A 12,124-nucleotide genomic window follows, 5' to 3' on the forward strand; every position below is an offset into this window, starting at 1 on the left:
TGCTGCTTGCGGCCTTTTCTCTAGTTACAACGAGCAGGGGCTACTCTTCACCCTGGTGCGCGAGCTTCTCATTGCAGTGGCTTCTCTTGTCATGGAGCCTGGACTGTAGGCTCGTGGGCTTCATTAGTTGCGGCACGTTGGCTCAGTAGTTGTGGCGCATGGGCTTAGTTGCTCCATGGCAAGTGGGATCTTCCTGGCCCAGGGATCAAACCCGTGTCCCCTGCACTGACAGCGGATTCTTAACCACTGCACCACGAGGGAAGTCCCTGTCCTCCAAATCTTTTAACCCCTCTTCCGTATTTTCCATTCTTTGTGTCTCCAGGATTGCAATCCTGGTCACTCTTCAGCTCTATCTTTCAGTTCAACAGTTCTCTCTTTAACTATGTCTGATGTGCTGTTTAATCCACACACTGAGGTTTTTTGTTAGTTACAGTTATATGACCATTACCACACTTTCTACACTGACAGTACTTTATTGAGGTATAACATATTCAGTAACATGCACAGATTTAAATGTACAGTGCAACGCATTTCAACGAATACACATACCCATTAATGCAGATAAAAACCCAGAACATTTCTTTTTTTCTTTTTTTCTGGTAAATATTTATTTACTTGGCTATGCCAGGTCGGGATCTCCGTTGTCATGTACGGGGTCTTCGTTGTGGCATGCGGCATCTTTTTTGAGTTGCGGCATGCAGGCTTTTTTAGTTGCAGCATGGGAACTCTTAGTTATGGCATGCGGGATCTAGTTCCCTGACCAGGGATTGAACCTGAGCCCCCTGCATTTGGAGCAGACAGTCTTAACCATTGAACCGCCAGAGAAGTCTCCGGAACATTTCTGTGATCCCAGGAAGTAGCCTTGCACCCATTTTCAGTCAATCCCATTCCCCAGAAGTAGTTGCTTTTTTTTTTTTTCAATTTGGTCTCGCTGCACAGGCTTGCAGAATCTTAGTTCCCCCGACTAGGGATTGAACCCACGCCCTCAGCAGTGAAAGCACAGAGTCCTAACCACTATGCAACCAGGGAAGTCCCCAGCAATTGCTATTCTGATTTCTAAAACCCATAGAGCATTTTGCCTGCTCTTGACCTTTCTGTCAGTGGAATCACACACTGTTTATTATTTGCAACTGGCTTCCTTCACTCAACACATTTTTGAGATTCATCTTGATGTTGCCCAAGTTCTTGGTGGGAAACAATAGCTCAATTGAACAATAGCTCAATGAGCATCTTCAAGGAAGAGCATGTGAAACCTGATGTTCCTCTGAATGTCCAGTGTCTTCACAGGTCTGGGTGCACTGGGAGTCCCCTGGGAGTTGAATGAATACATGAGTGTAGAGCACATGGGGGACACAAAGGCAGATGCAGCCGGAGAGGCTGGCAGAAGCCAAACTAGGCATCAGTTCATCCTCCCAGCAAGCTTTCACTGTGCCAGGTTCAGGGACCCAGGCGAACAAGCTGATGTGATCCTTTCCCTGGTTGGAATCCTTCTGCAGGGCCTTGCAGAACACAGGAGCTTGAGCCTTACCTGAGGGCTCTGATGACCACTGAAAGGTTTAACAGGGGAGTGAGAGAACCAGCCTGCAGTAGTAAGACGCTGGGGAAAAGGTGAGACAGAAGAAGCAGGGAGCTCAGGGAAGAGGCCCTGACCATTGGTTCAGGGGAGTGAGGCTGCCCCTGCCTGGACCTTGGCTGTGGGATGGAGAGGAGGCTGAGGATGGGGGGGGGGGGGGGGCGCTATTGATTGGACTCCTGGCCTAGGTCTTTTGTGCTCCAGCAGGAAACCAGAGGCAGAGGCTCTGCCCCACCTTTGTCTTTGGCTTGGAAAAGACCGAGAGAATCAGAGCCCTCTTGATTCCTCCTTTTCTCCCTCTTCGTTCTTACTTTTGGAGTTAAGCGTCTCTCATCCCCACCTTTGCCCATAAAGGATGATGGGGTGTGGGGAAGCACAGCCTGACCATCCTCACCACCCCCCTGGAAACACCTCCTCCAGGCTGAGATGGGGCCTCCTGCTAACACTTAAACTTGGAGGCCCAGGTTGAGCACCACCCCCTCCGTCTGCCTTTCCCCAACCTCTGCCCTGCCCTGCCCTGCAGGCTCTGTATCCAAGAAGGATGAAGACATTCACACCACCAGGGCCAAGTCTTTCCCCACAGGGCAGAGAACCAGGAGGACAAGCAGAGAGGGCACCCAGGTGGCCTACCTCCCCTCCCCCACCTAGGGTTGGGTGAGGGGTAGGGCCCAGCCTTGTTTTTTTGTGTTTTGTTTTTAATTTTTTAAAAAATTGATTGATTGATTGATTGATTGGCTTCATTGGATCTTTGTTGCTGTACGCGGGCTTTCTCTAGTTGTGGTGAGTGGGGGCTGCTCTTCGTTGCAGTGCATAGTCTTCTCAGTGCTGTGGCTTCTCTTGTTGCAGAGCACGGGCTCTAGGTGCACGGGCTTCAGTAGTTGTAGCACGTGGGCTCAGTAGTTCTGGTGCACAGACTTAGTTGCTCCTCGGCATGTGGGATCTTCCCAGACCAGGGCTCGAACCCACGTACGCAGCACTGGCAGGCGGATTCTTAACCACTGCACCACCAGGGAAGTCCCAGGGCCCATCCTTGTGCAGAAACCTCTTCGCTCCCATCAGGAACCACATAGGTGCCTCTTTACTTTCTCCTTTTTTCCTCTGATCCCTGAGATCCCTGGGCTCTCCCCTTTCTGCCTCACCCACATCCACCTCTTGGCCGAGGAAAGCACCGCAGCATTCTAGCTCTCTCTCTCTTCTGAGCCTTTGCCTGGCTGTTTCCTCTGTTTGGAATTCTCCCCCCCCTTCTCCCAATCTGGCCTTGCTAAGTGCAGGAAGCCTACTCCTAACTGGTCAGGTCTCTTACCCTGCACCCCAAGATCCCTGTGCTTTCCCGTCATTGCACTCATTGCTCTGGTAGAATTTGCCAGTACGTTGTCTGTCTTCCCTGCTAGATTTCAAGCTTCGGGTAGAAAATGATGTCATCTTACCTGGGCATTGCTAGGTCCCCTGTGCGCAGTCTAGTGCCTGACTCACATGATAAGTGCTCAGTAACCTTTGTTGAACAAATGGATGAGACAGAGTCACCTGGGTAGAGTGAAACAAAGGAGATTTTTGACATCACAAGCTCCTTTGCTGGGAGTGATGGAGATGGGAGTTTCTAAACTTAATCTATAAACGCTCTCCTAATGAATCCATCCCTGCCCCTCTCCCTAAGTGGTGCTCCCCAGCTATACATGGTTAGCTCCCCCCAGAGCCTTGGGTAAAGCCTCCTGTTCCATCACCCCATCTCCATCTCCCAGGACCCTGAGGTCCCATCTTTTCCCAGTTTGCATTTGCCTCACTAGTCAGTGGAATCACCAGCCCCCAGCACCTTGCATATATCTGGCGGTTTACTTTCCAAAGTGAAAGCACTTTTTTTTTTTCTTTTCATTTTTTTGGCTGCACCATGCGGCATGTGGGATCTTATTTCCCTGACCAGGGATCAAGCCCGTGCCCCCTGCATTGGAAGCACAGAGTCTTAACCACTGGCACACCAGATGGACTCGATGTAGGCTGGGCATCCACATGGCATGTGTAGCTGAGCTCCAGAGTGAGTGTCCCAAGGGGCAGAGGGCAGAAGAAGGTGCCATGTTCTTAAGGCTGGGCTCAGAAAGTGGCCCGGTGTCACTTCTGCCACATTCAATTGGCTGGCTAGTCATGGAGCCCAGGTTCAAGGGAAGGATACATAGAACCTACCTCTGGGTAGGAGGCATGTCAAAGGATGCGGGGCCGTTGTTTAAAACTGCCACACCCACAGCAGCCCCGTTTGCCAAGGGGCTCAGAAAAACCATCCCTGCCCTGGGAGGCTACACTGTGGTAGGTTGCCCTTACGTGCACAAAACAAGCACAAACTCCACCAGCCTCCTGTGCTCAGTAATCATGAAGGGCTTACATGGGGAAGGCATATTACGAGGGTTCAGGGAAGGTGCTGGAGTCATCAGCAACACTTCCTGGCATCTACCATGTGAGGAAACAAAGACACAAAACCCTAAGCAGTGGCTTGAGAGAGGAATGCGTGGTGTAGAGGGACGATGTGTAAAGAAACACCGTCACCCGAGGTAACAGGCGCCACATGAGAGATGGCTGCAGCAGATGAACTCTGCTCTGCTCAGGAGTTCAGAGAAGGCTTCTCGGAAGAGGCGATCCCTGAGCCAAAGGAGAAAGTCATTCCACACAGAGGAACAAGCCTGGGCAAAGGCGAGGAGACATGAGGAAACAGTGTTTGGGTAACTATAAGTGATTCAGGATGGCTGTGGCGTGGGCAGAGCTGAGATGAAGCTCCAGGGACACCAGGGGATCGGATTCCAAGAAGCATGACCAACGTAGATCACTAACTGGTAAGAAGTAAGCACATGGGGGCTTCCCTGGTGGCGCAGTGGTTAACAATCTGCCTGGCAATGCAGGGGACATGGCTTCCATCCCTGGTCCAGGAAGATCCCACATGCTGTGGAGCAACTAAGCCCGTGCGCCAAAACTACTGAGCCTGCACTCTAGAGTCCACAAGCCACAACTCACTGAGCCCATGTGCTGCAGCTACTGAGGCCCGCATGCCTAGAGCCCATGCTCCACAACAACAGAAGCCACCGCACTGAGAAGCCCATGCACCACAGCAAAGAGTAGCCCCCGCTCGCCACAACTAGAGAAAGCCCGCGCGCAGCAATGAAGACCCAATGCAGCCAAAAAAAAAAAAAAAAGGTAGGCACATGGCATGAGAGGAGGAGGATGCCCATGACACTTTGGGCACTGCCATTGAGCCTGAGAGGTCTCAGGAGGGGGTGGGGTTGGGAGCAAGGTGGGTCTGAGGAAGGTGGACACGTGGAGTCTGAGGTGCCTGTGGGGCGTTCAAGCGAGATTCCAGTTCTGTGTCTGGACAGTTCTGGCCTGATGACTAAATAAGATGGGGGAGCTGCTGATGGAGAGCCTTGAATGTCAGGGTCAAGGACCAACTCTATATTCTGCAGGCAAAGAAGAGCTAGGAAAGGTTTTAAGTAAGAGATTATAATAGCTAATACTTAATGAGGGCCCATTACACGTTGGGCACAGTCCCAAGCATTTTATATGAAGTGATTTGGACCTAGCAGAAATTCTGTAAGGTAAGTACTGCTGTGTTGAATTTAAGACACCATCGATTGTAATATACCATTATGCCATGACGTGTCTTCAATTTAAGATGGATTCTTCAGAGATAAAATGTAAACAGAAAAAAAAAAAAAAAGCCATGGAATCAAGGAAATATATGATCTGCATTTACAATATGAGGAAACAGGAACAGAGAAGTTAAATGACTTTCCCAAGGTCCAGTAAGAGCCAGAGCCAGGACTTGAAAACTGTCAGCCCAACTCCAGAGCCCAAGTGTTTAAGCATCATTTGATTCTGGACAGGAGGTTTGAGTGATATGGAATTTTAAGACGACCAGTGTGGCCACTGAGGGTGCAGTGGATTTGAGGGGGGTGGGCAGGGTCAGATGCATATCTGAGAGACTGGGGTCCACAGCGAGACGGTTCTAGAGTGGGCTGGGGGCCACAGAGCAGGAGGAGGGGACAGATAGGATAGAGGTCCTTCAGGAATGGGCAGAACTGTGGACCCATTGCTTGTTCGGTGTGAAAACAAGGACAGCTCCAAAACGTTGAGCCTGGAAAGAGGGCACAGCCTAGGAGGGTGCAAGCCTGCTACCGCAGACCAGAGGAGAGCTGTGGTGCCTGGGCAGTCAGGAGAGGGCTTCTCACCCCAGTGTGGGCAGCAATGCTGCCTGGCACCTGGCCAGCAACCGCTTAGTATTCGTCAGATGAATGTATGAATCGTTGTATGATCTCGGGCAAGTTGTATGATCTGGTTGTGTGATCTCTGGGTCCCATTCTTTGGTGTAAAGTGAAAGGACCGGACTAGAACATGGCGTAAAACAAAACAGAAGGTATTCTTCTGGGAGGGGTCAGCGTTCCTCTCTCCATCCCCAGGACCTTTAAGGACCCCCCCAAACAGTGGTTCTAACCCTGGCCGTAAGTTAGATTAACCGAAGCCCCATAGGAGACCACTACACTCAGAATATCTGGATATGAGGTAGTTTTTAAAGTTGCCCAGGCGGCTCCGGCGTGCAGCTGGTCAAGAACCAGGAGCCTCCAGGTACCCAGTTTGCAACCCACGGGGCTAGGTGAAGGGCAGGATCCTTTCAGGCCAAGGCCCGTGGACTGAGACTTATGGCTGGTGGAAGGCCTTTCTTTTCCTGTCCCATCTCCCATCCCCCAAACCCAAACTCCTGATAGCCAGGGGACCAAACACCAGGGTTTCTCAACCACACGCTGTTGACGGTTTGGACCGGATCATCCTCTGTTGTGGAGTACTTGCCCGTGTGGCAAATTTTCAGATGTTTAGCAGCATCTCTGGTCTCTACCAACCCGATGCCAGTAGCGCATCCCCAACCCCCACAAGCAAAACAATCGAAAATGTCTCCAGATGTTGCCAAATGTCTCCTCGGGTGCAACCACACCCCTTGGAGAATCACTTGTGCTACACGAGCCTCCCACCCCAGTCCCTCTGTTGTCCCCAGTTGCAGATAGAGGCCAGGCAGGGGCAGAGGCCATTTGACAGCAGGTTTAGTTGGGCCTGGCAAGAGGGAGGCCTCTGTGGGAGGCTTCACAATGTTAAATGGAAGGGTAGCATGCCAGCAGGCTGACTGATGTGGTCTCACTCTAGGGGGGAGGGACTTTTCCAGAACACTCATTCCCGGATTCCCAATCAGTCACAGGAGGGCCAAGAGGAGCTTCTGGGGCAGACAGCCCCCGCTTTCCGGGAACAGGCAGAAGGGGGTGTGGGAGTGGTGCTGTGTGTGGAGGGGATTCTTTCCTTCTGTAGATATTTTCCTGGCACGGTGACTGCCCCTGTCTGATTGGTTGTGGACTGGAGGAGAGGAACTTTCCAGCTGTGGGTGCCTGGGTCCCTGGAGGCCATCTGATGCTGGGATCATGGGGACGTCTGGGTATCAGGGTCTGGAAGACTGAACCGTCGAGGCTGGAACTGAGGGTCTGGCTGTCCACCCCCCCACCCCCACCCCCACCCCATGAGAGAAGTGGGAGTTGTGGGTACATGCTCCTTAGAGCTGGAGGCTGGGATCCGTCCTCATCTTCACAAGTCACTTTTTGCTTGGAGGTGCCTGTATCTGAGGGAAGACAGAGGGTGGGAGCCCTGGGAAAGGAAGGGAAGGGAAGGGAAGGGAAAGGAAGGGGGATGGGAGGGAAGAAGGCAGGATGAGGGGTGGGGGCAGGTGCTGCTGGGTTGGTGGTGGTGAGGCTGTTTCTGGCCCTTATCCCCCAACTCACTCCACTGCGAGGCTCAGAATACCCAGGAGCAGGGCAGCTCCAGAGACAAAGAAGAGCAGGATCCTGGCTTCCCAAAGATCGTGACTTCCTGCAGGGAACCCAGGAGGCAGTGAATAATCCCGGGGACCACACCCATCGATGCTGGGGGAGCCTAAGAGCTCAGAGATCTGGGTGGGGTGAGGCACAGGTGGAGAGTAAGGACCTGGGAAGCAGCGCTTTCTTGGCCAGCAGTACACCTCGAAGCCCTGACAGGTGGAGCAGTTGTACAGGGTGGTGCTGCCCCCTGCAGGAGACAGCAGGACCAGCGCTGGGGCGGGAAGCCTCCCTCCACCCTGCGAGTCCCACACTTCCTCCCCTAAGGGCAGGCTCTCCTCAGGTCCCTGGAGGCCTCTGGCCCTCGCTAAGCCTTCCCTTTCCTACTCACGGCAGGCGGGAGCGCAGAGAGCTGAAATGAAAGACGGGGGTGGGGGTGGGGCGGGTGGATGAGCTCAGCCACACACTCCTTTGCCTGAGGACCGAGCCACCCCTTGATCCCTCCCCGCATCAGTACCTTCCCTGCTGTACTCCGGGAGCTTGGTCTTTTGAAGCCATTGCCAATATGAAGGGAGTGATGAGAGAGACCCTTTGATCTCTAGGGAGGCAGAGAGCAACTGTAGTGCCCGGGGCCTCAGCAGGGCCGGTTCACCTCCACCCCTTCACCCAGCACCTCCCCATCACGCCCTCCTGTCTCCACCTGCCCTCCACCCTTTCCTGCCTTCACAGCCCCCTCCTCACAGCCCCCGCCCTGGTGCCATCCAAGCCCCTAGGTGGTGCCTTCTTCCCCCTTGACCTCACCCATGACCCGCAGGACTCTGTGAGTCTTCTCTGTGACTTTGTTCAAGGATGCATCATCTGCAGAGATGGGTAAGGACCTCGTTGGCCCAGAAGGAGGTTGTGGGGCCTTTCCTGACTTTCCCAGGGTCTGAAGAAGCTTTCTCAGAGGGAGAGGCCAGTGTGTCCAAAGAGGGCTGTGGACTGAGGAGGTGGCTGAGACGCACAGCTGGGAGGCCACACGCAGCCCCCGTTGGGGCACAGAGGTGACGGTTGCTGAGCCCATCCCCGGATGCCTGATCTCACCTAAGGCAAAGGCCGAGAAGTTCCAGGAGACGTCACAGTCCTTCCACTGGGCCTCCATCTGGCTGCAAAGCTGAGCCAGGCGGCCCGACAAGTCACGATCTGGGAAGCGGCAGAAGACACAGGCCTGGGCAGCTGCCAGGAATATCCCACCTAGTGCCAGCATCCACATGAGGCCCGCTGGTGGGTGCTGGAGGGGTGCTGGCCCCACCTAGGCTGCGAAGGCCTCGGAGTGCTCTGTGATCCTGGTTCCAGCCCTTTGCCTGGAGGTTCTAGAGCGTTCCAGAACAGTTGGAGGTTCTAGAGCATTCCAGAACAGTGCCACTGCTCCATCCCTGGCTGGGGTAAACCTGGGGCCTAAGGAACTGGGGACCAGAAGCAGAAACCTCTAGTGGGAGATGGACAGAGAAAGCAGGACTTCTAATGTACCCCCAACCTAGCCCTCAGCAGCCTTTACAAGTATGTGGTTCCAAAAGCAACTTTATTTTTCTTCTTGTAAATCATGACCAGTGATAAATAATATGTGACTCCCCCAGTGAAGAAGTTGTCTGTGAGTATCCCATCCCCTCAGGGACCCAGAAATCCCATCCCTTTCCATATCCTCCCCCACTCTCTCAGACTCTGCTGTTCATCTCCTCTTTGCCCTGGGCAGCCTTGGGCCTTCCCCAGCTATCTCCTAGCAACAGGCTCATGGTTGCCTTAGCAACAGAGAGTTCTATACAGGCCTCCAGGGCCCAGCTAAGCCCCGTGCCTTCTCTTACTTCTCACCAGATCCTAGTGACTCACAGCCCAGCAGGCCCCTCCTGCCTACGTGGTGATGTGAAGTACATGTGTACGCATACCCCGTGTGATTAAACTAATTCTCAGTCTGCTCACACCCATACTGCAGACACACCTGGTGCCAAAACAGTTGCTGGGCAACCCCACACAGGCCTGGACACGCAGAGACCACAGAAAGACCAGCACACAGACACCACCTCCAGCAACATGGATGGAAGCCAAGATGCCAGGGACCCACACATCAGTCAGACCCACTGGCTGACAGGCACGTACACATGACGGAAGGATGGCCAGGACCCAAGAAGATGCCCTGCTCCTCCCCTGTGACCAGCCCCACCATCAATATGGGATCCTTTCAAACACTCGGATCTCCAGAGGGATGCTCCAGCCCCAGTGAATGGGGGTTCTCCTAGCTCCCTTATGCCAACCTAGGGTGGGATGTAGCCTTTCTGTCTCCCTCAGTGGTGGCTTGGGACACAGCAAAGAATTTTTCCTTCCCATGTTTCAGAGTGTTCTGACCTCTCATTGGTCAGGCCAGGCCAGGCCACCAGCTCCAGGAGAAGTCACAGTCCAGGAGACCACATTAGAACAATCCAAAATCTCTCTTTCCCCCAGACCTCACTGTCCCTCCACGGTTCTGCTAAGCCTAGCCTGGGCAGAGAAGCACCTCCACTCTTCCAGACCCTTAATACTGAGCTCCAAGCAAGGAAACACTGAAGGTCCCCAGGCTCAGGTGAGGACCAGCCAGGGAAGCGTCCCCACCCCTCCCAAGATTAGCACCAGTCCAGACCCTCTGGTCGCATGAGCCCTTGGTGGGCTCCCTCTGGTTTGGGGATTCCTGCCCACATCTGGGCTCCAGTCAGGGGCAGTGGGGCCCCTGACTCTCACAGCTCCCAGAGCAGAGCTAGGAAGATGCCTCAGGAGCCTTCACCCCCTTTACTGACCCACTGTTTCCCCCCCCCACAGTCAACTGAGGGCAGCATTCACAGTTGTTAGTTCCTAGTGCCGGACAAAGCGCAGAGATCGGGAGTTGAGCAGGTCTTCGGGGTCAGGGAAGACGGAGTCGAGACGGAAGCCGTGCTCCAGAGCTACTCGCAGCACCTCCTCCAGGAAGCCTGGCGTGCCCACCACCTCCCGTCGCTCTCCTGGCCCCCCAGTCCACAGCGGCTGCAGCCCCAGTCTCCTGTACTCCACTTCAGGGAGCTCCGCGGGGCGGGGGGCCCATTCCAGATGAAAGTGTGGGCCTCCCTCTGCCCTGTCCTCATTGGTCACACCAAATCGGGCCCTCATGGCACCCAGACACTCGGGGTCAGTGCAGAAGAGGTTGGCCCGGAAGGTGTCCACCTGGACAGAGCTCAGCTCATAGTGGTGGGGGCCCCGACGGGCAGAGAAGTGCACCAGGCGGGGGCTGCTATCTACATCTGCGTGGAGCAGGGCGGCTGTGGATGCCGGGGTGCCCCGAGAGGCCTCCAGTTCCCGCAGGGCATCCAGAAGGGGCCGGATCTGGTAAAAGTCAGCCTCTGCCCTGAGAAGCGCTGTCTCCCCGTATCCACGGGGCAGGTCCAGGCGGCCCAGCCGTAGGAAATTGAGGATGTGCCGGAAGGCCTTGCCGTCTCGGTCGATGAAGTAGTGGCCACCTCCCTGGGGACTGAGGTTGGGGGTCATGGGGGTACCCGACCTAAACATGGCCCCCAGCATGGAGTCTGGGAATCGAGTCAGGGTCTCCAAAGTGGTGGAATATAACGTGCCCCCGACATTCAGGGTCACGGGGCCCCCAAAGGAGGGGGGCGAAGAGGGCACAGGAGGAGGAGAAATTTTGAGAAGTATCGAAGACACCGAAAGAGAAGAAAGGGCAGAACTTCCTGGGTGTGTGTAGATTTGGGTCGTAAGGTTCAAACTGTCTCTGGGTGGAAGGCACAGGTTGGAGTACAAGGCAGCAAGATTTGGGGCTCACCCCAGCTACCTTGGTGGTGGGGGACGGTTTCCGGGCACAGAAATGCCGGAGAGGTTGAGAGAACGGATGAAAAGAGCAGAGGGAAGTCAGAGAGGCACGGGAGATTTAGGTCCAGACGCATCCGATTCTGGGTAGTCAGCGATTCCTTTCTGTGCTCTTCAGACAGTGGGTTTCCGAAATCCAACCAGCAGGTGACGGTGGCGAGCACAAGGCCGACTCTGAAGGGTCCAGCTTCTCGGGCAGACCACTGTCACCGTGGGCGAGTCCGAGGCCTGGCCCGACTCCGGCGCGGGTCCCAGGAGATGGAGGCGAGGCTGACCGGAGCCGATGGCGGAGGTGCCTCTATATCGGCTGGGGAGCGAAGATATACGTTCAATCCGACCTGGGAGTGTCCGAGGACTCGGATGGAAGCAGCAGGGAGTCTCGGGACCCGGCGCCTCTGCCTTCCCCGGGTTTCGCCGCAGCCGCTTTAGTCCTCTCCGCCCCCAGGAAGTGGCCTAAGGGCAGCGGCCGGGGGCCCTTTAAGAGGCAGACCCGCCCCCTGGCGCCCCGCCCCCTGCCCCCGCCCGGCGCGCGTCTGTGATGGTGGTGGAAGCCGAAAACGGCGAACTGGAGAGACGGGGCGGACGGGCTGGACCGGCTGACGCTAGCGGGGGTGGGGCCCGGAGGGTGACTCAGGCGCGTCGTTCAGGATGTGGCCGCGACGGCCCCACCGGCCTCCAGGTGTGCCCGACCTCACGTCTGCAACTCGGCAGGGACCGGCGTCTCCCATCTCGCCGCTCGGGAAACGGAGGCCCAGCCGTCGCGGGTTGGGGACCAGTTCTTTTTCAGTCGCTCCCGCAGGGAATTCCCGAGGGGGCGGGTGCTGAGCCGCCGCATTCCACGGATGCCTCCGGGCCCGGGAGGGCCGAG

General features: G+C 55.3%; 2 protein-coding genes across 2 annotated transcripts; both read right to left on the reverse strand.

Moving 5' to 3' along the window:
• Positions 1 to 6,625: 6,625 nt before the first annotated feature.
• On the reverse strand, positions 6,626 to 8,698 carry TMEM95 (transmembrane protein 95). Its single transcript, XM_057716640.1, has 7 exons — positions 8,482 to 8,698; positions 8,200 to 8,256; positions 7,916 to 7,996; positions 7,790 to 7,810; positions 7,568 to 7,672; positions 7,366 to 7,453; positions 6,626 to 7,205 (listed from the first exon to the last, which is right to left on the reverse strand). The coding sequence occupies exons 1-7, from the start codon at positions 8,648 to 8,650 to the stop codon at positions 7,172 to 7,174; spliced, it is 555 nt and encodes a 184-aa protein (XP_057572623.1). The 5' UTR covers positions 8,651 to 8,698; the 3' UTR covers positions 6,626 to 7,171.
• A 243-nt stretch (positions 8,699 to 8,941) lies between these two features.
• KCTD11 (potassium channel tetramerization domain containing 11) lies at positions 8,942 to 11,690 on the reverse strand. Its single transcript, XM_057716635.1, has one exon. The coding sequence runs from the start codon at positions 10,954 to 10,956 to the stop codon at positions 10,258 to 10,260; it is 699 nt and encodes a 232-aa protein (XP_057572618.1). The 5' UTR covers positions 10,957 to 11,690; the 3' UTR covers positions 8,942 to 10,257.
• Between the last annotated feature and the right edge of the window lie 434 nt (positions 11,691 to 12,124).

This window comes from Hippopotamus amphibius, chromosome 17, assembly GCF_030028045.1.
Source record: "Hippopotamus amphibius kiboko isolate mHipAmp2 chromosome 17, mHipAmp2.hap2, whole genome shotgun sequence".
NCBI lineage: Eukaryota > Metazoa > Chordata > Mammalia > Artiodactyla > Hippopotamidae > Hippopotamus > Hippopotamus amphibius.

Coding starts and splice junctions, on each gene's coding strand:
- TMEM95 (XM_057716640.1), bottom strand. CDS start 8,650: ATGTGGATGCTGGCACTAGGTGGGATATTCCTGGCAGCTGCCCAGGCC. Junction 7,673..7,789: donor TCTCTGCGCTCCCGCCTGCC/GTGAGTAGGAAA, acceptor TTCCCGCCCCAG/CGCTGGTCCTGCTGTCTCCT. Junction 7,454..7,567: donor AAGAAAGCGCTGCTTCCCAG/GTCCTTACTCTC, acceptor GGTTCCCTGCAG/GAAGTCACGATCTTTGGGAA.
- KCTD11 (XM_057716635.1), bottom strand. CDS start 10,956: ATGCTGGGGGCCATGTTTAGGTCGGGTACCCCCATGACCCCCAACCTC.